The 23363-nt window shown below is 43.4% G+C and overlaps 1 protein-coding gene across 2 annotated transcripts; it reads left to right on the top strand.

The window, feature by feature from the left end:
* The first annotated feature begins 815 nt into the window (after positions 1-815).
* Positions 816-23098, top strand: LOC140910027 (uncharacterized). 2 transcript variants are annotated; one of them, XR_012158403.1, is made up of 6 exons: positions 816-1420; positions 4801-5145; positions 6082-6198; positions 6758-6873; positions 9953-10325; positions 22991-23098. XR_012158403.1 is itself a non-coding variant. In XM_073340134.1 (5 exons), exons 1-5 carry the CDS (start codon positions 1366-1368, stop codon positions 10079-10081), a joined length of 762 nt encoding a protein of 253 aa, XP_073196235.1. In that variant the 5' UTR covers positions 816-1365; the 3' UTR covers positions 10082-10732. The 2 variants fall into 2 exon arrangements, 1 of the variants encoding a protein (XP_073196235.1); XM_073340134.1 differs by lacking the exon at positions 22991-23098 and having other exon boundaries at positions 9953-10732.
* Positions 23099-23363: the final 265 nt, after the last annotated feature.

Below are 23363 nucleotides of genomic sequence, written 5' to 3' on the forward strand. Positions count from 1 at the left end.
TGCATCCAGACCTGTTACAAGCTGGCACAGGTCCCACCGCTGCCAATCATGAGGGTCCATTTGACCAGAGTCCAGGCGTCCTCGGCACATTCCCATGATTCCTTTCCTGGTGCACATTCCCATGATCCAGAACATCTGCAGAGCCACGACGTGGTCTTCGGTTGACACGTTCACAGTGCATTACACCATCACTCAGCAGGCCAGAGATGACGCTGGGTTCGGCAGAGCGGTGTTGCAATCTGCATGTCCATGAACTCCTACCTGCCTCCGTTGGTACTGCTTGGGAGTCACCTAACATGGAATAGACATGAGCAAGCACTCAAAGAAGAAAAGACAGTTACCTTTTCCATAACTGGTGTTCTTAGAGATGTTGCTCATGTCCATTCCGTAACCCGCCCTCCTTCCCCACTGTCAGAGTTTCCGGCAAAAAGGAACTGAGAATTGAGGGAGCTGGGGGCGCCCCTTATACCATGGCATGTGCACGCCACTCCTGCGGGTGCTAGAGCCAGTCCCCTATGGATACCACTGAGGGAACAACTGCCAGCTCCGGTGCATGTGGTGAACACACACATGGAATAGACATGAGCAACACATCTCAAAGAACACCAGTTACAGAACAGGTAACTGTCTTTTTATTCCTCCCCTGTGTTTCCTATCTTTTAACCAGTCACCAGTCCATAAAAGGATCTTCCCTCTTATCCCATGACCGCTTACTTTGCTTAATTCTTTCTTAAACAAACTGTTCTTTGTTTATACTCGCTGTCCACCGTTGCTATTGTCAGCGGAGCTGCACTGGTTCGGTATGATGCCATTGGAATATGTAGTAGATAAAGTAATGGGAATGGTTAGTGTCAGTCATATGCATGTTCATCTCATCCTCAGATTCAGACAGAATCCTTTAGAAAAAACAGATTCATAAGTTTAATGAAATGGATGAAGTGTGCTAGGAGAGGGACGAAGCAGCTGAGGGAAATTCATCTTTATCAAGTGCTTCCAAACGAGTGACAGTCAAGAAACTGACTTGAAAATGGGACACTTATATGCGGGAAAACTCAGAGCTGTGTTCATACTCTAGGAAGAAAACAAGGACTGATAATGTTCATTATTAAGGGACAAGCGGTTCGGCTTAATTTAAAAAACAATGTTCAGCAATTCAGACAGATTGGGCTGGGTTTTGAAAGAGAAGAATGTCATTGTAATTCAAGAGATGTGTTAGAATAAAGTTGTTTGCTTTCAGATGTTATGAAGTAACTACAGCAGAGGGAACAGGAAGTTAAACTCCACATCTGACACGTTCTTTCTCACTCCTTGTCTTACTGACTTTCAATTGAGAGGCACTGATGAGAGCTTTAATAATCCTGAGTGATGACCACAATTATCCTGAAATTTATCCTTTTGACAGAGTGCTTTGGCTACTTAGGTAAGTTCTTTGAAGTTTTGAGGGGGTTGGGATTTGGTGCAGTTGGTATATCTGTAATTCTCTAGGGTTAATCAAAAAAATCAGTTTGGTTTTAAAAACCTAAAAGCTAACGCCCCAAATATGTACAGATCAATTAAAACATATGTAGCTGCTGTGCAAGCCCTTCACATAGATTTCCATGTGTGCATGTTTGGGAGAACATTACTCAGGTTTTTGTAGTGCAGAAGGCAAAATTATTGTTTGTGCTGAATCCAAGCCACTATTGGCAAAATACCATGCGATTAGAAGAAGTTGCTCAAAGAGCATTAGCCCAAAAATGTTTGTCTTAGAAGAAATCCAAAGATTAAAAAATTACATTGTACTAATTCCAAAATGATGTCACCAAGTTAATAATTATCAATTTCCTTTATTTAAAATTAGACCTTTATAGTAAGTTCTTCATCAAGATTAACTCTTAGTGTAAAATTTAAAATATTGTAAAGACTTTCTTCGCGAACAAATAGCTAGTGAAATACAATACAGTTGGGTTTTTGTATCACAGCTTTCATACAAACTGTATTGCAAAAAGCTGAACAGCGTTAAATATTATAGTAATAGCACTAAATAGTAAAGCAGAAGAAAAGAGAAATTAAGATATTTAGATAAGAGAAAAAAAGATGTTTTCTGATGTGTTTTTAACAAAGAGGGAGGAACCAATAAGGCGGGGATGCAGGAAACGTGTCTAATACAATAAAAATAATATTAAAAAAAACCTAAAATGAATTAGTTCAAAAACCTAGAAATTAATATGATATATACCATGCCACTTTAGCAACCCAATAATCTTACTATTTAAATATTCTTCCCTTCCTTTCCCCCTCCCCCTTTTTTCTAATGTTTATTCAGCAATATGTTCTATCTTGGTCATTCTGCATTTCAGTTCTAATATCTTTCAGGTGGATACTGCATTTTTACCCAGCATTTAAAGTGCCATTCAAACCAATGATACGATGCACAAGTTTTAAATAATAATAAAGGCAAGAGCTGCTTTTTCTGAAAAAGACTATATTGTGAAGTAGGAAGGGAGGAAAAAATCAATGTTTTCTTGTGGGTGTGCTCTTAAATCTTAATAAAATTTCAAGTGAACTTTGCAACTCTTGGGGCTGATACTGCTGCTACTGTATTAAAAATGGGAATGTTGCCATTGATTTTGGTAGGATTGGAATTGGACCCTTCACGGTAGGACTATAAATGATCAAGGTGGATTAAATAAATAGCTCGTGTGAGCCACATTGTGAAAAAAAAGGAGGAGAAAGATTTCTTATAACTTCTCTATGTGGGAAGAAAGCTTCATCAGTTTAAAAGAAGAAGAAAAACCAGGCTAACGCTTTCAAAAGGGATTGCACAGCTCTTATAAAACTTGACCAATGTCTTTAAGATTATGAGAAATATAGAACCAAATCCTGGTGTCCTCACTTGGGATTTGGCTGTACAGGGTTTATAGGGCCTAAGAATTCAGTGAAAATTGAGCATGAAACTCGGGAAATGGTCCATTACTGCGCCATTAGCAGCAATGGAGGTAAACTTCAAAGGACCAAAAACAACGAGGAGGACTTGTGGCACCTTAGAGACTAACAAATTTATTTGGGCATAAGCTTTCGTGGGCTAAAACCCACTTCATCAGATGCTTGGAGTGGAAAATACAATAGGCAGGTATATATACACAGTACATGAAAAGATGGGAGTTGCCTTACCAAGTCGTGGGGTCAGTGCTAACGAGACATTTCAATTAAAGTGGAAGTGGGCTATTCTCAACAGTAGAATACCAAGGGAGGAAAAATCACTTTTGTAGTAGTAATGATGCCAATGTAATCAGGGTGGCCCACTTCAAACAGTTGACAAGAAGGTGTGAGTAACAGTAGGGGGAAATTAGTATGGTGAAAAAAAACTAATGTCCCCCTACTGTTACTCACACCTTCTTGTCAGCTGTTTGAAATGAGCCACCCTGATTACGTTGGCCTCATTACTACTACCTGCCTATTGTATTTTCCACTCCAAGCATCTGATGAAGTGGGTTTTAGCCCACGAAAGCTTATGCCCACATAAATTTGTTTGTCTCTAAGGTGCCACAAGTACTCCTCATTGTTTTTGCTGATACAGACTAACACGGCTACCACTCTGAAACCTGTCACCATTCAAAGGGACAGTTAGTTTCAATATGATCAAAGTGTTATCCTTGTTGGGGTGCCCAGGACCGTGAGCCACTTTGTTACCTCCCTGCCTCAGCTGGTGCTGCTGCTGCTTTACTGGGTGTCAGCACCCTGACGCCATCAGTCTGTTAATCTCCTAACCAATTTCCTCTGGGCTCGGCCAGCCCTTACTTTGCCTGGCAGGTTAACAATAGATGCACCCTAGCCCCTGTGAAAACACCTCCTGTCCTATCCAGACCCTGTCACTGGCACACTCAGAATGAGACATCTTTGGTTCAACAGAGGTCAGCTCCAATATAACATCACAGCACCGACATATAGTTATGGTGAAAACAATCATACCTTTATTATCAAAAGCTGAAATTTAAGAGATAGTGACTAAGGATAACAAATGGAAACCAAATGTTTACATATAAAACAAAAAGTATAACACCCTTCTTAGAGTCTAAACTTAACTTCTACAGGCTAAAATCCTTGTCTAAAGTATTTCTCACCTAGAGCAATCTCCCAGAGTCATCAACCACAGGGCTCGGATCCACCTTGCATGAATACTAAAAGCACTGTCCTTTTGCCTTCTTATATCCCTAAAGTTCTTCGGTTGGTCCCCAGAGTCAGGCTGACCGCCCGTGGTTTATTCCCTGGGGTGCTGACACCACATTGTCTTCACAGCCTCATCTTGTTGTCCTATACAAATGGTCTTTCACTATGTTGGCTTACAATGCTTATTTTACATGTGAACCAAGGCAAACAGGTGAGGATATATCTCCTTGTCTGACACAACCTGTTTGTGAACCCTGCCTGGGATACAGACTCAGAAACATATTTTCATTACCTATTCACGAGTCCTTAAATATCATCCATACCTACATCTTGCAAAAATAAGGTTTTTTTAGATACCTCACTTGACCCTTTTTGGCTTTGGTTACCATGACAGCAGCCTGTTGGGTGTTGTGAGTTTGTCAGGCCTGTCAAGGGTTGCTGTTACAAAACAGTGAACTCTTTGCCAGTTGGCATTGAGGTGTTCTAAGGCCACACTAAGGTATTTGTAATTATTTAGGGGAAAACAGGAGTAACTAACTTTTAAAAAGTGAGGGTGTTGTCATAAAATAGGCTCCATAATGCCATAAATTATTATTGTGCTGTTTTATTATGCCTGCGCTAAACTTAAAGTTATTTGTTTTTTGTCAATAGCAAATGGTACCAATGAATTAACAGTCAGCCAGACACCATCAGAAATTAAGATATCCATTGGAATGTCAGCTGAAATTACCTGTTCCTGGAAAAACGATGAGATGGTCGAGCGGTTTAGAGTAGTCTGGAAAATACAACATCTCACCTTTAAAGAGGGCACCAGCAGAGAGCTATCAACAACACTTTACTACACAGCCAATGCCACACACAAGGATAAGACAGTATTAAAGATCGAAGTTGTGAAAAGAAATGACACTGGAACTTACTTCTGTGAGATAATTACCGAAATACCTTTCATGAAAAAAGGGCTGGGAAATGGAACAACTCTGATTATTGAAGAGCAAGGTAAACAAGCAATTGACATGAATTGTTCTATAGAGATGCCACTTCATTTGTCTCCCTGAAGATTTTTTAGTCAGAAATGTGTTACTTACTTTTTTTCTCCCTTAAGGGTTATAAAGCCAATGATCTGACAAAAAAAACCAGAGCATTAGGAGCACCCATGTCCTTATTCTGACTCTGACACTAACTCCTTCTGTTGCCTTGGGCAATTCACTTAACCTCTCTGCTTTAGTTTCCTCAGCTGTCAAATGCTCATTTACTGACATCACATGATTGCTGAGAGGATTCATGAAATTATTATTTATAGCACCCTCAGGTCTTCTGGGTGCTTCACAGAAGCCCTAGAACGACACTGTGAAGCCTGGAAGAGCTTACAGTCTATAATTTAGATGTGAGACAGTGAATGAGGATGATAAACGCTAGGGAGAGGGATGGAGTGAGGAAAGGCAATGGTTGCATCACTGAGTCACACCGTTACTCAGTTTAGTCATGAGCTCACCCCAGTGGTAGAGTTTTTATCATTTATTATGTTTTATTAATTTATAAAAACAAGCAAGATTAGGAGATAAAATATTAGGCATTTTTGATTCACTTATGGCAAGCATTGCAATGGGCATCAAATGATTTAAACAGGATAAAAATGCTACAGACCTGCAATATTTTATTATTTTATTGTATAATTGCAAAACATTAATCATTTTTATTTTAGGGCCCAAACCTGCAAACACTTAAGCATGTGTGTAACTTTGTTTACATGAGTTGTCCTATTGAAGGGATTATTCAAATGAGCAAAATCACACACATGTTTAAGTGTTTGTGGGATCTAATATTTACTAGGATTGAACCTAGCCATTGAGGCAGTAGAACACACGTATATCTAAAAACCTAACATGGTGCTTTTAAGTAATAAGTAACTTGATTTGAAATGTTTTATTGCAGAAGCTGAATCAATGGAAAACTATCATTTTATGGCAATTCTGGCCATCTTTCCTTTCCTAATATCAGGGGGCTGTTTCTATCTCCGTTACAAAAAGCAGCAGAACTCAAAAAACACTGGTAAGTGGCCCTGCATTTTTCCATATAGTCCCTACCAGCAAATGCTGGTCTCAGAGTATGTGTGCACCTAAAAAAGCAGCACTAGGAGGGGAATTGCATGGTACAACTATTGTGCCTCCAATCCTGGCTCTTCATGGGTACTACAAGCAATGAGCGGTAGGTGGGGCATTCCAGGCATTTATTATGAGGCATGCTCCATGTGTGTTTGCATGGACCCTTCTTATGCACCTGCAATCACTATGCACCCTCCCTTGCTTGGATTACTCACAGTCCTGGAAAGAGTAAATGTGTCTCTACAATGTGCTGCCACACATGGACCCTGCAAAGGTGAGCTGTATGATGTATAAAAGGGACTGCAGAAGTTTGGTGTCTGGGCACCCTTCACTAGCACACAGTAGGTCTACACTCCCCTTTGGATGCCATGGAGACCAATGAAAGATCAATCTCCATCAATCTACCCTCACAAAGCATTGATGTGTGACTCCTGAAATGTGTAATAAACAAAATAATGGCTCTGCTTTGTATTTATGTCACATAAATGTGTTCCATCCACCTTCAGTGCCAGAGAGAAGGACCCATGAGGAACAGACGCTTCAGGTTACTGAACTGGAGGAAGGAAATGAGAGAAATGAAGCAGATGAGATAAATTCTTCTTTATCAAACTCATCAGAATGGGTAAGCGATTTACAGCAGGGGTCGACCTACAAGTGTGCTCCGAAGTGAGGTTCTCACGGAGGTTCAATTGAGCAGACAGAATTTAACAGGAGAACAGGAAGTTGCTGTTATTTAGTACAGTACAGTATCCTACTGCACAATGTAAAGCCGTGAAATAAAATGAAATGCATTGTCAATAAGAGCAAAGCAAACTTGCTTAATTTTATTTAAAACTCTGCATGTTGGGAAGGCCGTATCATACTCTTCCCCCTGAAATGCTATAGCATGCCTCAGCATTGTCCCCTATTGCTACTGCAGCCATGGTTAGCAGCTTCAGTGTACTTTACATTGTGGGGAAAGCACAGAACACAAGTATGTATATATTAAGTAAGCAAGAGGAGTAAGGAGGCTATACCATATTGTACTCAAGAGGTTCAGCGTCTCACTGGTGCTGGAGCAACACCGCAATGTAGCTAGGGACTGGGAAAGTTGGCTTTACACTGTCTCTCTGCTCCTCCCTTTGGTCCTGGTTCAGCTCAAGGTACCATTCCAGCATCTGGAGATCACTGGAATGCAGTAGCGCTCAGCCATGCCCCTTTTCCCTGGCTACGCCTAGGACATCCCTACATTGGGGATGGCATAGAACCAGTTACACCTGCCTCCAGATTCCCCTGTTTTGGGGAGACCCCATGAAGCCGGTTAAGGCATCTTTATGGGTCTTTGTACTGCCATCAGCAGTAAAGGTGTCCATGGCATCATAAAAATTCATAGCTGTTCCATTTGTTTGGAAGTTATTCACCTAACCCTAAACACACTAGCTGTAGCAGGATAACAGGTGGGGGTGTGGGGTGGTTAGCCCTTAAATATAGCCCCTGACATCATCAAACCACTGTTTTAACCTTAAATAATAAATTCTCACAATATCTAGGTTAACAGATCGGGATATTGAGAGACAGAGGACCAAATTCAACCCTAGCAGACACAGTTCCCATTGAAATCAGTGGGAGTTTCACAGGCTTACACTAAATGAAGCCCAGAGTGGTTAGGTAAAGTGCCAAAGGCCACAGAGGTGGTTATAGACAGAGCTGCTGATATTAAAACACAGAAGTTCTTGGCTTCTCACCTCATACACAGTATCTCATTAGTGTTGTTGTTACCACTCCTGAAAATCCACTGGTAATTGCCATGGAGGGCACAAATGGTCAGGACAAGAGTAATTTTTTGGAAAAATATATAATTGAGAGCTTCTTCACCAGAATGCATTGATTCACCCTGGGTCCCTTCCTGACCTCTCAAGGTCCCTTCCAGTTCTGTGATTCGATGATTAAAGAGTTTATTTTGTAATACTACAGGAAATACCAAAATAATTTTTGCACTGTTATTGTAGCCATCTTGATCCCAGTGTATTTGTGAGACAAGGTGGCTGAATTTTCACTGAACCAACTTCTGTTGGCCCAGTAAAAGATATTACCTCAATCAAAATATTTTTTTAAAAATCTATTAATTTCATTTAAAATATAAAAGTAGACCTCTTATTATGGTGGATAGCTCTGTTACTTGTTAATATTTGATGAGGACATGAGAAAAATTGTGTTGAGAATGAGAAGGCAAGCATCAAAGCTGGGGTGCAAAGCAATCAGTTCACTGATAGCCATTAGCTGCAATGGCTTTGCATGGACAACGAGAGTCATCCAGAAGATGTGTGAATATAATTATGAAAGATCTATTGTTGTTGTTGTTATTTTATAACTAAATGGCTGTTAGCCACAGTCACCTCTTGTCATGTACCTTTTACATTCTAATACAGATATGATCATTTTAATATGAATTGTGATCTTTCATTTCCAAGACTACCTTGTTATTAGTTGGATCAGATGACAAGTGTCACAAAAGTTTGCAGCAATTGTTTAGAAAGTTTTTTGCTTGCTTTAAATGAGCTTTTGCTATTTTTTGCCTGGGTTGCATTAGGTACCGTTTCTGGAGACAGCGAGTGTCATGCTGCTGCAACCTAAGTTTATTCATATCTGAATCCACATCTTATATCCTGTGCAAATCTATCTGCCATCTCTAATTTACGTTCTCACAAAGTGGATGCCACATAGCTATGAGCACCACAGTTTCTACTTGTTTAGGTATCAAGGCAGTTGTCATTGTTTTCTACCTCTTGGGGAGAAAGGGTGATCATGTGGCTGAAGAACAGGGCTGGGAATCCAGGCTTGGGTCATATTATTGACTCTGTCACAGATTTCCTACTGCAAGCCACGTCATCTATCTGGGCCTCAGTTTCCCTTCTGTAAAAACGGGGATGATAATACTTTCCTCAAAACAGTTATTGTGAGGACAAATTAAAAAACATCCAATTCTTGATGTCCATTATCACACTATTGTGTACTGCACAAGGCTAAGGATTTTGGGAGAGTTAACGAGATGATTCTGTGGTAAACACCCCAGGCATAACAGAATCTTGTGCTGTGTGCATGCACATGTATGTGGGTTTTCAGGGAGACGTTTAGGTCTCCCCAGGATTTTGCTGCAGATCTCATCTAAAGACCACAAAGATTTTACCCACAAATACTCATGAAATGAAAATTGGTCATTTTGTATGACTCCGAATAGCACCTAGGTAGCACAGCAATTGGACGCCAGATAGATTACATCGAAAATAGCAGCTAAAGGAAATAGCACTATGGTTTTGTACATAAACCCATGTATAGTGGGGACATTACGGGGCTTGAAAGGTCATGGTGGTAGAAAACCCAGCCCAGTTCTGGTGCCATTTAAATAGGAATGGACCTGAACTAAAGTCAGGATCAACCACTGCAAATTTTGTGGGATTTAGATCCAAATGAGAACTTTGCATCTGGCCCCTTCCTATAATGGGATAAATGAAACCCCTGGTTCCAAAGATGGGGAAAACTTTGCATTTGAATCCAAGTATTGTGGCTTGGGCTTATTTCTAAATGTAGAACTCTGACTTTTGAGATGGGTCAAATCAGGTTCCTTGGGTCCTATTCTAGGTGATGTGTTAGATAATTATTCAGCTTAAAACACACTTGAATAGTATAAGTCAATTTGATGAGAGTTTTCTTTGGTTTTCAAGGCTATTTCCACACTTTATGAGTCCCTTGATTATTTTGCAATGAAGCAAGATGAAGATAAAGAGCAGGAGAACAAACACTCTGTCGCTTTTGCATCAAATGCGCAGAAGATTAGTAAATCTCATGACTAACTGCAGCAGCTGGGAAATCTAGAAGATGTGAGGAAAACAGCAAGGACCCTCCATCCACTTTGACATTCCAGATTTGAAAGTTCATGTAATTAATGAGACAGAGAGATAAAACTGGCAAGCCACTGAGTACAATAGCGTAATTTGCTTCTTGATCTCCCAGTGTGCAACTGAAATGCAGTGAAGTCTGTTTGCTGTCCCTGGAACACCATTGTGAAAGTGAAGCGAGTATGGTACGAGAAGTAAGGTTGGTTCAAAATAATGGAGAAAAGTATTTTTGTTATTGACTTTCATGCAAAATTCCCGGAATCTTTTGTTGTTGCTGTTTTAAAAGTTTGATATCTCACTATTTACCTGGGGGTTTATTGTCATGCAGTGGCTTCTCTTCCCCCCAGTTCCCACTTCCCAGTGTGCAGGAGTAAACATAACAATGCGCAATCATACTGTGAGCATTTGCCAAATTGAATACCATCGAACCATTAAAAGTGTTGCTTCAGGCAATGGACACTACATGATGGTTTAGAGGAAGATGGAGAAAAAACCCACACTGATAATCACCCAGACAGTTGAGCAATACTGTGCATAGGATGAAATCCTTCCTGACCACTGAGGGGATCACCAGATGCACTGAAGCATGAGATTTCATTACCCTATCTTAGCACGAGTTAGTATGCAGGACAGTATGCTGTCCTGCATACTAACTACATCCTATATAGAATATGACAGTTAATGCATTAAAGAAGATAGCTAGAGCCTTTCTGAGTAAAGGTTTCAGAGTAGCAGCCGTGTTAGTCTGTATCCACAAAAAGAACGAGGAATACTTTTGGCACCTTAGAGACTAACAAATTTATCTGAGCATAAGCTTTCGTGGGCTACAGCCCACTTCATCAGATGCATAGAATGGAACATATAGTAGGAAGATATATATAAATACGGAGAACATGAAAAGGTGGAAGTTGCCATACCAACTCTAAGAGGCTAATTAATTAAGATGATCTATTAGCAGGAGAAAAAAACTTTTGTAGTGATAATCAAGATGGCCCATTTCAGACAGTTGACAAGAAGGTGTGAGTAACAGTAGGGGGATAACATAACAGCAAACAATTGCAGCGGCTAGTATTTTAGGCTTATTGAAAAAAAGAGAGAGTAGCTGAAACATCAGTGTGTTTGTGTAGCAGTCTTTTTTGTCTGCTGTGAAGATTCATTCTGTGGACAGATGGCCAGTGGATTATTTTCCCAACAGTGGGCACAGGTAAGTAGACTTCATCATTATGTAAGAGAGAGCTGATTCAGACGGTTCTGGAGGGTGCCAGCAAACACAGACTGGCTTTTCCAAACTGCCCAGAAACAACTCTGACACTTTAAATGTTATTCAGTATCTTTTCAATGAAAATGGAATGGTTTCCAAGTATTTTCTGTGTGTTTCTGTATGTGTAGAGTGAGAGACAGAGTGTCAATTGGCAACAGAGCATCTCTCTGTCTATCAGTAAATCTAAATCTATCTGTATTTAACTCATATGTAAATAAAATCTGATTTTCTTAGTCATTTCTCTTATCTTTTTGTTAAATTTAAATAATTTAAACCACAAGCCTCAGTGTCTCTCATCATGATATTAATTATTACAGGCTTGTTCCCTCCCCTGCAGGATAAAGCCCTCATAAAAGTGCCATGAAGCATCTTTGTGACTGGTGATGCTTCAGAGTGGGACAGATTTCTGTGGGCTTGTCCTATGAGTGGAAAGGCCACTGTTTTTGTTTTCTTTGCTCATTATTTTATATTTACTTTTTGTTCTCCAGTGTTCTTTCAGTGTTTGAAGTAACTGTTACTTTGCTGTGGAAAACTGATTATTGGAAGCTCAATATTTACAATGTCATGCTGCAGAATCCACTGGAAATTGTACATAGGTTGCAGGAGGAGAGAAGGGAGCAAGGAGGAACATTTTAACACATCTGTGTATTGCTGATGACACACACACTGGCTACATAAATCACACAGATTTGGGGAGCTAGAATTAGAAATCTGACATTTCATGAGCTCCAAAAACTAACAAAATTAATTTGTTAGTCTCTGTAAGTGCTACAAGTACTCCTTTTCAGTTCGCTACCAGTTGAGCTAAAATATATTTCCCTTAGCTACTAGTAACGGTAGGTCTCTTATTCTTTCCATGATCAATCTCTCTCTCACTCACAGAGGGAGAGAGAGAGAGAGCGCGCAAGAGCACCAATACCTTACAAAGGGGAAGGGGTAAAATGAAGTTACATTACTCACAGATCTGCAGTTCCAGGGCTGAAATGTCCTGACCGGTATTTGAGAAGTATCATCGTTGAAAATGCCTGTTGGCCTAGTCAGGGTGAGTGTGTCAGTAGTCTGGAAGTCATAAGGTCTCAGGAAAGTTTTATATCAGGCTCAGTCCATGGATGGACAGGAATTTAGGAGACTTATACAATTGGTAAAGCTGAAGGTAACTTTAATAGCAAGTCTTAGCGCTTGATCCAAGAAGCTCCCAATAATGCAACAGAGGTAGGTAATAAGTGGTTAGCAACAAATCTGTTTTTCCCATCTGCTAATGGTTAGGCCTGCATTTAAAATACTTCAAGGAGATGCACTGTAGCCAGGAAAGCCAAAGAGGAGATGTGGCTACATACTTAAGAACGAAGGCACATGCTCTGAGCCGCAGGTCAGAAGCATGTCTGTGAATCATGTTTTTGCTGGACATTATTAGTAAGTACTGTATTAAATTACATGATGGCCTCCCCAGTAAGGATTTCTGGATCTGCCCTTGCTAATAGCTGCCTGTATTACAGTATATGACCAGCATTTCTGTGTTCTGGCTCTTAAAGGTTACACCCAGTTGTCCTGACCTATTTTTATCCATGAGCTGACTGGCTAGAAGCCAGCTGATTTATTTTCAGAGCTCACACCCTTTGCCTGTGCCCTACTCAGTCAGGAAGTATTTCACACATGTGCTGCATTTCTCTCGTGGGTTCTTATATGAGACAAGACTTTGCAATCCCTGTCGAGGACTTCTCACGACAATCACACATCTGCTTATTTTGCTTGTTGATTTATTTTTCCCACTGCTGCCATGTTCGCTATGGACTTGTTTTAAAACAGACAGAATGCTATAGTAAATCTCATGTCATATTCTGGCACCCAGAATGATATTAACACTGGCTGGTCAGACAGTTCCCTGGACCATTTGGTGATCATTCAAACCCATATGCCTAATAGTAAAACATTTCAAACTTCAAGAGAACCTATGAAGATTTGATTTCAGCCACCATTTTGGCCTCTTTCCTCCTGAGCAGGGTGTATCCAGAGCCACATTTCAAAAGGTTTGATTTTAGATTCAAAGCGCCTCTCTGCACATAGGTGCAAACCTTATTAAACAATAAGGCAGCTATGATGTCATGGGACCCACAGGATGCTGTTGCTGAGGGTTGGTGCACTGGCCACAGCAATTAAGTACTGCAGATTTCAATACTCCTTGGCTCACATTTAAATTTGTTTTCCTAATTTTTAAAAATCTTTTACCCTCCATGGGGAGGCGGGTTCTCCCTCCCCTCACCCAAAGCTACATGAGCACTGGGGGGGCCTTTCTCCAAAGGCATTTGTGGAAGGAAGGTGTGAAACAGATTTTCCTTCTTCTGTGGTGTTTGGGTGCATTGGCAGGGGTGACTGGCACTATAGACCACTGTTTCTCAACCTTTTTGATACCAGGGACAGGCTTCCTGCCTTACTAACCTGTGTCAGGGAGATCTCAGGGATCAGCAACGGCACTGGTCCGTGGACCGGTCATTGAGAAACAAAGAAGCTGATATGACTCTATGTACCCATCTGTGCCCTTGGCTGATAACAGCAAAAGGCGGGGGGGGGGGGGAGTCTTTAAAGATTTAAGAAATTCATTAAGCCTCGTAGCAATCGCCTGTGAAAAGTGAACTGCAAAGTAAAGAGCTTCAGATCTATTTTACTTCACCAGTATGTGCTGAATGTCCCCACTAACCAGGATGAGAAATAAATTAACAAGTAAATTAAGTGTTAAAAACCTTAAAAATCCACCATAAACCAATTTAAGGGATATTGGCTGACTCCACTGTATTGTGGCTTGTCAAGGTTCCTTCCCCACTCTGAACTCTAGGGTACAGATGTGGGGACCTGCATGAAAACCTCCTTAGCTTACTTTTACCAGCTTAGGTTAAAACTTCCCCAAGGTCACAAACTATTTTACCCTTTGCCCTTGGACTTTCGCTGCCATTAATGTCTACATTATGACAGTGCCATACAATGTCTAACCGGGTTTCTGGGAAAGAGTTGTTTGGAAATGTCTTTCCCCCCAGAATCCTCCCAACCCTTCCACCCCGCTTCCTGGGGAAGGTTTGGTAAAAATCCTCACCAATTTGCATAGGTGACCACAGACCCAAACCCTTGGATCTTAAGAACAATGAAAAAGTATTCAGTTGCTGAAAAGAAGAGTTTTAATAGACGTAAAAATAATCACCTCTGTAAAATCAGGATGGTAAGTACCTTACAGGGTAATTAGATTCAAAACATAAAGAACCCCTCTAGGCAAAACCTTAAGTTACAAAAAGACACAAAGACAGGAATATCCATTCCTTTCAGCACAGCTTAATTCCTCAGCCATTGAAAGAAATCATAATCTAACGCATATCTAGCTAGATTATTTACTAAGTTCTAAGACTCCATTCCTGTTCTGTCCCCGGCAAAAGCATCACCCAGACAGAGACAGACCCTTTGTTTTTTTTCCCCCCTCCAGCTTTGAAAGTATCTTGTCTCCTCATTGGTCATTGTGGTCAGGTGCCAGCGAGGTTCTCCTAGCTTCTTAACCCTTTACAGGTGAAAGGGTTTTTCCTCTGGCCAGGAGGGATTTTAAAGGTGTTTACCCTTCCCTTTATATTTATGACATGGCTCCATACTCCAATGGACTTTGTTGGCAGATAGGACGTGGCAATGATTATTTCCTTGGCTTTGTAGCTGAGCAGAGTTGTTTATTGGTCCCTCCACCTGCTTTGGTGAGTCTGTGCTACAGCTCCAGAGCCCTGCGCGGATATAAAATTTGTATCTACAAATGATAGTTTTAAACACAGGGGCCTGGAGTAAGTGAGTGCTACTCAACTGACTTCAGTAAAAGTCGAGCCCACGAATGTCAGCTCTGAATTTGGCCTAGTAAGGTTTCATTTGTTTATGTGCATTTCATACAGGCAGCCCAGCAGGGCAGTGGCTGCCTATGAGTTACTATTTGTAAAATGAACTTCAGTATCCGCATCCGATGTGCAAAAGTTGTCTGCAGATGTCCACATCTGCCAATGTGGATATCTGCAGATATCTGTGGATTTTCAGGGCTCTAAACAGCTCCACAGGTCACCGCACAGCATTGACCACTGGTGCTGGAATGGGGGCGGGAGGGCACCCATCCACTTTTCACAGGGGCGGCCTCCTTCCCCTTTCTCTCTTCTTCCCTCCAACCCCCCACCAGGCAAGCGTGGAGCTCAGCCGGGGAGCCTGGGCAGTCAGGGGAGCCACGGCAGACCCTCCACCTGCCCACTGGGGGAGGGGAGTTGAGAGCAGCCCCCAGCCATATCCCTGCCCCCCAGGCTTCCCGCCTGGTCAAGGGCAGGTGGAGGGTCCGTGACTCTGCTCCAGGTCCCAACTGCCCGCGCGGCTCTCCCCGACCTGGCTCCAGCAGGGGTGAGGGGGTGGTGCCTCGAAGCCTCCGCCCAGCCACCATAAGAGCTGGGCGGGCAGCTGTGAGAAACCGTGGCATGGACCCTCCACCTGCCCTGAGCGGGGGGGTCTGGAGGGTAGGGACATGGGCCGGGGACTGCTTGGGCTCCCCTGGCAAGGGCAGGTGGAGGGTCCACTGCAGCTCCCCACAGCTGCCTGCCTAGCTCTTATCATGGCTGGGCTGGACTCCTAGGCCCACCCTCCTGGCCGGAGCCGGAGCTGGAGCTGGGTTGCAGAGCGCCTGGGGAGCCTGGGTCCCTCCACCTGCTTTGGTGAGTCTGTGCTACAGCTCCAGAGCCCTGCGCGGATACAAAATTTGTATCTGGCATCCGAGCTGCTATTCGCAAGAATGGTCAATGGATATAAAGTGGATACCCCCAGATTTGCAGGGCTTTACTTCAGACTCCAACCTGAACCTTCGTTCAGTGAACACGTACCAGCTTGGTTTTGCAAAGAAAAGACAAATGCCCCTGCATTTATTTCTGCAATCAACAGAAGACTGTGCAGCAAGCTAACAGTTTCAGTGCAAATCTCACAGATATACTATTACTGAGAGCTGAGGTTTCCTGAGGAAGCAGACATGAGTCATAAAAGGAATAAGATTCTCCTCTGCATGCCATGGGGGTCAATGCCAATCTAAAAGGTGGCGTTTATACAATGGATATTCTGTGACTTGTGTAAAAAAAATAAATAAAAAAAATTAGTGGTCTAAGTCCCCTATGCACGTCTTCGTTGGCACCCCTTTTTGGCTGCTTCAGCAGAAACGCTACAGAATAAATAAAAGCAGTGAGGGGTGGGTGAGACACGTCCCTGGGGCAGAGTAGGGAGCCTGAATTGTCACTGCATAGGCTGTGAGCGTTCTATGAAGAACTGGAAAGTGGGTAAACTGCCCACGTACAAGGCACTCTTTACATTGGAGAAGTGTGTCTCTGTTAGGGGTTTGCATTACATCAGTGTGGCTGTATGGGTGCAAAAACCCCTAAGATAGACAAGGCCTTAGTCATAAACAAACAAAAAATGGGGGAACGAAGAGAAAAGCAAAGGTTACATTGATAAGCTCACCAAGGGACTTGGAAAGTCAGTCATTGACTTCAGTGGGTTCTGGATTTGGTCTTTGGTTACTCAGTAACCTACAGGCACATCTTGAGGGCTCCCTTAAATTAGTGTTGTTTGGTTGTTTTAAACTCCGCACAGGTGACCCAGCATGGACAAAGGCATGAGTCTGGAATGGGACAAGAAATAAGGGGGCATCATTGCACATTTGGCATCATTGGCACATCAGGAAGTGAGGTCAAAGGTATGAAAGTGGGATTGAGCAATGGAAGGCCTTGAAAATAAGGAAGAGGAGTGTGAGCTGTTGTGTTTATCTGCTATGAAACTCATTGACTTTAAGACCAGAAGGGCCCATCATGATCATCTAGTCAGATGCACATCTCAAAGAACCTCACCCACCCACTCCTATAATAGGCCCCTAACCTCTGTCTGAGTTAATGAAACCCTCAAATCATGATTTTAAAAAGTCAAGTTACAGAGAATCCACTATTTACTCTAGTTTAAACCAGCAAGAGACCCGAGTCTATGCTGCAGAGGCAGGTGAAATCCCCCCCTACACCCCCGCCAGAATCTCTGCCAAGCTGACCTGGAGGGAAATTCCTTCCCAACCACTAAATATGGTGATCAGTTAGACCCGCAGCATGTTGTCTAGACCCACCAGCCATACTTCACTGTGTGGCTTCAGCTCATGAAAATCCCATACACAACTACTGTGTCCTTTTCTCTTCTTTGGTTCTGGAAACAGACACAATGAATGTGTCTCCTTTATGGACTCTATGCAGCAGAAAAGGGAGAGTGTTTAGATCAGGTGTGGGCAAACTACGGTCCGGGGGCCACATCCGGCCCTTCAGATGTTTTAATCCAGCCCTCAAGCTCCAGCCAGGGATCAGGGTTAGGGGCTTGCCCCTCTCTGCATGTGCCATGGCTCTGCACGGCTCCTGGAAGCAGCAGCATGTCCCACCTCTGGCTCCTACGTTCAGGGGCAGCCAAGGGGGTCTGCACGCTGCCCCCACCCCAAGCTCACCCCCACAGCTCCTATTGGCCATTGAAAGCAAAAGCCTATGGGAGCTGCAGGAGCAGTGCCTGTGGACAGGGCAGGGCGCAGAGCTGCCTGGCCGCGCCTCTGTGTAGGAGCCAGAGGGGGAACATGCCGCTGCTTCCAGGAGCACCTTGAGGTAAGCACTGCCCAGAACTTGCACCCCTGAGCCATCCCCCTGAACCCCTCAGTCCCAGCCTGGAGCACCCTCCTGCACCTCCAACCCCTCATCCCCAGCCCCACCCCAGAGCTCACACCCCCAGCCGGAGCCCTCATCACCACCCCTGCACCCCAACCCCCAATTTTGTGAGCATTCATGACCCGCCATTCAATTTCCATACCCAGATGTGGCAAAAAGTTTGCCCACCCCTGGTTTAGATAGTGTAGTGACAGGCACTTTTTAAATGCCATTAGCTTTAATTAGATTAGGTAGTATCTTCTCGGGTTGACAGTTTATCCCCTGTACTACATTAGGTAAACTTTTGTTCTTTATAGTTTCATGAAAATACTGATTAAAACCAACCAGCTGATATTGAGCAAGAAAGGAAGTGGAAAGAGTGGCTACACTCTTCAGGCCAAATGAGAAGATCGCCTCTGGGTAAAGAGCAGAGCAACTGGTTTCCTATCTTGCCGTGAGAGCTGTGATGTGGTGGGGCAGGCTGTGAGAGCAGTGAACAGTGAGGCTAAAGCACTGTGAAGAGGAGCATTAAAAAAGGCAAATTATTTGTAAGAGATTATAGACCACATTCTACACATACTCCTCTGATGACAATAGAGTTATACCCATGCATAATATGCAGTGTAACTGAAAGTAGAATGAAAAAAGAAAAGGAGTACTTGTGGCACCTTAGAGACTGACCAATTTATTTGAGCATAAGCTTTCGTGAGGTACAGCTCCCTTCATCGGATGTGTACTGTGGAAAGTGTAGAAGATCTTTTTATATACACACAAAGCATGAAAAAATACCTCCTCCCACCCCACTCTCCTGCTGGTAATAGCTTATCTAAAGTGATCACTCTCCTTACAATGTGTATGATAATCAAGTTGGGCCATTTCCAGCACAAATCCAGGTTTTCTCACCACCACCACCCCCCCACCACACACACAAACCCACTCTCCTGCTCGTAATAGCTTATCTAAAGTGACCACTCTCCTTACAGTGTGTATGATAATCAAGGTGGGCCATTTCCAGCACAAATCCAGGGTTTAACAAGAACGTCGGGGGGGGAGGGGTAGGAAAAAACAAGGGGAAATAGGTTACCTTGCATAATGACTTAGCCACTCCCAGTCTCTATTCAAGCCTAAGTTAATTGTATCGAATTTGCAAATGAATTCCAATTCAACAGTTTCTCGCTGGAGTCTGGATTTGAAGTTTTTTTGTTGTAATATCACAACTTTCATGTCTGTAATCGCGTGACCAGAGAGATTGAAGTGTTCTCCGACTGGTTTATGAATGTTATAATTCTTGACATCTGATTTGTGTCCATTTATTCAACCTGAAAGTAGAATGTTTATCTGGAACTGAAGAATTCTTTGTTCTCTAAGTTCTTAGAATATCAGGGTTGGAAGGGACCTCAGGAGGCCATCTTGTCCAACCCTCTGTTCAAAGCAGGACCAATCCCTAATTTTTGCCCCAGAGCCCTAAATGGCCCCCTCAAGGATTGAACTCACAACCCTGGCTTTAAGCAGGCCAATACTCACACCACTGAGCTATCCCTCCCCTCTAAAAAATTGTAACGTTATTTAAAAGCCGTGTCCTTGGCAAGTTGTATCCTAATAAGTTGTTTCATTGTTGCGTTTGAAGCCATCTATATCATTAAGAAGAATTGTCCAGAACCAGAACCCCAGCTCCAATCACTTCCAAACTTTGGTGAATTTTGGATATGAATATTTATTCAAACTTCATGGCATAGGTCTATCTGCATAATGAGCTGAAGCAGATTGCTGAATTTGACTAGTCTTTGATTTAGGGCAGGTCTACCCTGGCAAAGTTACAGTCCCAGCAGTTACAGCGCTGCTCAGAGAGCGCTGAAGGGAAACTGCTGTTGTGTGTTCACACTGTCAGCTGCCTGCGCAATAGCGTGTTCACACTTGCAGCACTTGCAGTGGTATTCAGAGCGGTGCACTCTGGACAGCTATCCCACAGAGCACCTCTTTCTCTTCTGCCGCTAAGACTTGTGGGAAGGCGGATGGGGTCGCGCAGCATCCTGGCTCCTGTCCCAATGCCCCATAATGCATTGCTTCACATCCCAGCAATCCCTGTGCTTCCATCCGCATTTGGTGCCATCTTTCAATGGTTTGTGTACTGTGCGCCCTGCCTCTTCGGGCTGCAGAAATGGATCCCGAACTGCTGACCAGTATGCTGCTCACTCTGACTAACACGTCACGAGTGGCAGGGGAGTTATTCCTTAAACTACAAGGGCAAGAGGAGTGCGACGTTGATCTCACCACACGTACTAGCTACGACATGAGATTGCTTATGGCATTCACAGAGGTGCTGACCACAGTGGAACACTGCTTCTGGACTCGGGAAACAAACACTGAGTGGTGGGATCACATCGTCCTGCACGTCTGGGATGATGAGCCATGGCTGCAGAACTTTTGCATGAAGAAAGCCAGATTCATGAGACTCTTTGATGAGCTCACCCCAGCCCTGCGGTGCAAGGACACGAAAATGAGAGCTTCCCTATAGTTGGAGAAGCATGTGGCAATTGCACTGTGGAAGCTGGCTATTCCAGACTGCTACTGATCCATCGCTAACCAGTTTGGAGTGTGAAAGTCCACCATTGGACTCGTGTTGATGAAAGTGTGCAGGCCATTAATCACATACTGCTCCGAAAGACGGTGACTGTGGGCAACGTGCATGACATTGTAGATGGCTTTGCACAAATGGCTTCCCTAACTGTGGAGGGGCAATAGATGGCACGCACATTCCAATTCTGGGACCAGACCACCTAGCTAATGAGTACATTAATTGCAAGGGGTATTTCTCAATGGTTCTCGAAGCGCTTGTGGATCACTGTGGGCGTTTCACAGACCTTAACACAGGCTGGTCCGGAAAGGTGCATGATGAACACATCTTTCGGAACACTGGCCTGTTCAGGAAGCTGCAAGCAGGGACTTTCTTCCTGGACCAGAAGACCACCATAGGGGAAGTTGAAATGCCCACTGTGATCCTTGGAGTCCCTGCCTACCCCTTAATGCCATGGCTTATGAAGCCATACGTGGGGCAACTTGACAGCAGCAAGGAGCTGTTCAACAACAGGCTGAGCAAGTGCAGAATGCCCGTTGAGTGTGCATTTGGCCATTTAAAAGCCTATTGGCAATGCCTGTATGGGAAGCTGGATCTGGCCAATGACAATATTCCTATGCTTATAGCTGCGTGTTGTATGCTCCATAATATTTGTGGAGGGAAAGGTGAAAGCTTCACTCAGGGCTGGACCACAGAGGTTCAGTGCCTGGAGGCTGAGTTTGAACAGCCAGACTCAGAGACCAGGGCTATTAGAGGGGCACTGCGCAGGGCCATAAGGATCAGGGATGCCTTGAGGCAGCAATTTGAAGCTGAAAGCCACTAATATTTGTTGCTATGCTCGGATTGCAGTGCTTGTAATGCTAGGAGGTGATTGGTGCACATGATGCAAGAAGGGAGTTTAACATAATTGCATGTTGCTTTGCAGTGCTCCTTTTGCTTTCACTTAATAGAATAAAGATTGCTTTCAAACCAACACAATTCTTTTATTAAAAGACAACAACTGAAGGAGAGAGTAAAATGAAAAAATACATCAGCAGGGATGGGGAGGGGGAAGGGAAGGTCTCAGGAGGAGCCAGGACGGCTAAAGATTTGTGTATGTCCAGGGATCATATCCAACCTTCTCCTCTGGAGTGCGATGCAGTGGGTACTGTACTTCAGCAGGGCCAAACTGCAGAGAGATGGGTTGAGTGCAGTGGGTAATGGGAGTCCACACCGCTGGACTGTGAGGAGGGAGGAGTGGAAAGCTGAGGGTAGAGACTGGAGCCAGGAGGTTGATAAGAGTGTGTTGGGGGTGTCTGTGGGGCTCATGGGAAAGAGTTTTACCACAGCAGCTGTAGGGGAGGGTGGGCGCTGAGCTGCTCGGTTTGAAGAGCTAGTATCACCTGGAGCGTGTCCCCTTGGCGCTCCATAACATTTAAGAGCCACTCCATGGCTTTTTTCTGGAGTGCCGCATTCTTCTTTCAGTCCCTCTTCTCGCTGTCCCGCCAGCTCCTAGCTGCATGCATCTTTGCCTCTGGGTCCCCCTTCCCCTCCACATCCTCTTCCAAGATTTCCTCCTCTTGGCTCAGCCCACTCTCGACTGGCACGCAAGCCAATGAAGTATCCACAGGGGCCTTCGCAGTAGAGGTGGGGTCACCACAGAGTATCACGTCCATCTCTTTGCAGAACCGGCAGCTCATGGGCATAGCACTGGAGTGGCGGTTTGCCACCCGCGCCTTGTGGTAGGCGTTCCGCAGCTCCTTCACTTTGACCCTGCACCGCAGTGTGTCCCAATCATGGCCCTTTTCTATCATGCATCGAGAAATCTGTCCGTAGGTATCGTAATTGCTATGGCTGAAGCGCAGCTGGGACTGCACAGTCTCCTCTCCCCAAATGCTGATGAGGTCCAGCAGCTCATCATTGCTCCAAGCAGGGGATCGCCTGGTGCATGGAGCAGCATGGCCACCTGGAAAGATGTGCTGAGCACGAAGTGGCTTGTCAGGGTGTACACCTCATTAGAGTCAGACTGAATGTGGTTCCAAACTCCACAGCTTGAGATCATCTCTAATCATGATATATTTTTGAGTTTGTAATACATTTAATAGTGATGGCAGAAGTGTTTTAGTGGGAGTTGGCTCAGATAGATTAAAGATTCCCTTCCCATTACCACAGTTACAATCACCTATTTTTAGAATCAAACCTGAAGCAAATCCCTCTTCCTTAATTATATAGTATAAAAGAATCTGGTTATGGAAAAATTGAGTTAAATTAAATAACAACAATGTAAAAAAACAAAAAAAATCACTGAATATTTGGAAACTTGGCTTCTGCCCATTGATTTTTTTCAGAAAGGGAACACTTGACAGCTGCATAAGAATTTTCAGTATGATGATGAACCGAACATGGATTCTGTATTCACACACTGGATACAAGCTTCATGATAGATAGAAAAGAAACATTATGGCTTGTCAGAAGCTTGGAGATAACATCCAAAAAAAATGGACCATCCAAAAAACAACCCTTAGAAAACACATAGAAGACACAATGGTGAGTAAAATTTATGACTGTCTGCGATAATTGTGCAATGATTATGTTATAAAACTAGTGAACATGGATATGTCAAAATGCAACGCAAACTAAGCTTGCCTTTTGCCTTTGGTTCCTTCTGCATACACGACTTTGTACATTCATTGTAAATAAACAAGACTCATCATAGAAAAT

Source organism: Lepidochelys kempii, chromosome 4, assembly GCF_965140265.1.
Source record: "Lepidochelys kempii isolate rLepKem1 chromosome 4, rLepKem1.hap2, whole genome shotgun sequence".
Lineage (NCBI taxonomy): Eukaryota > Metazoa > Chordata > Testudines > Cheloniidae > Lepidochelys > Lepidochelys kempii.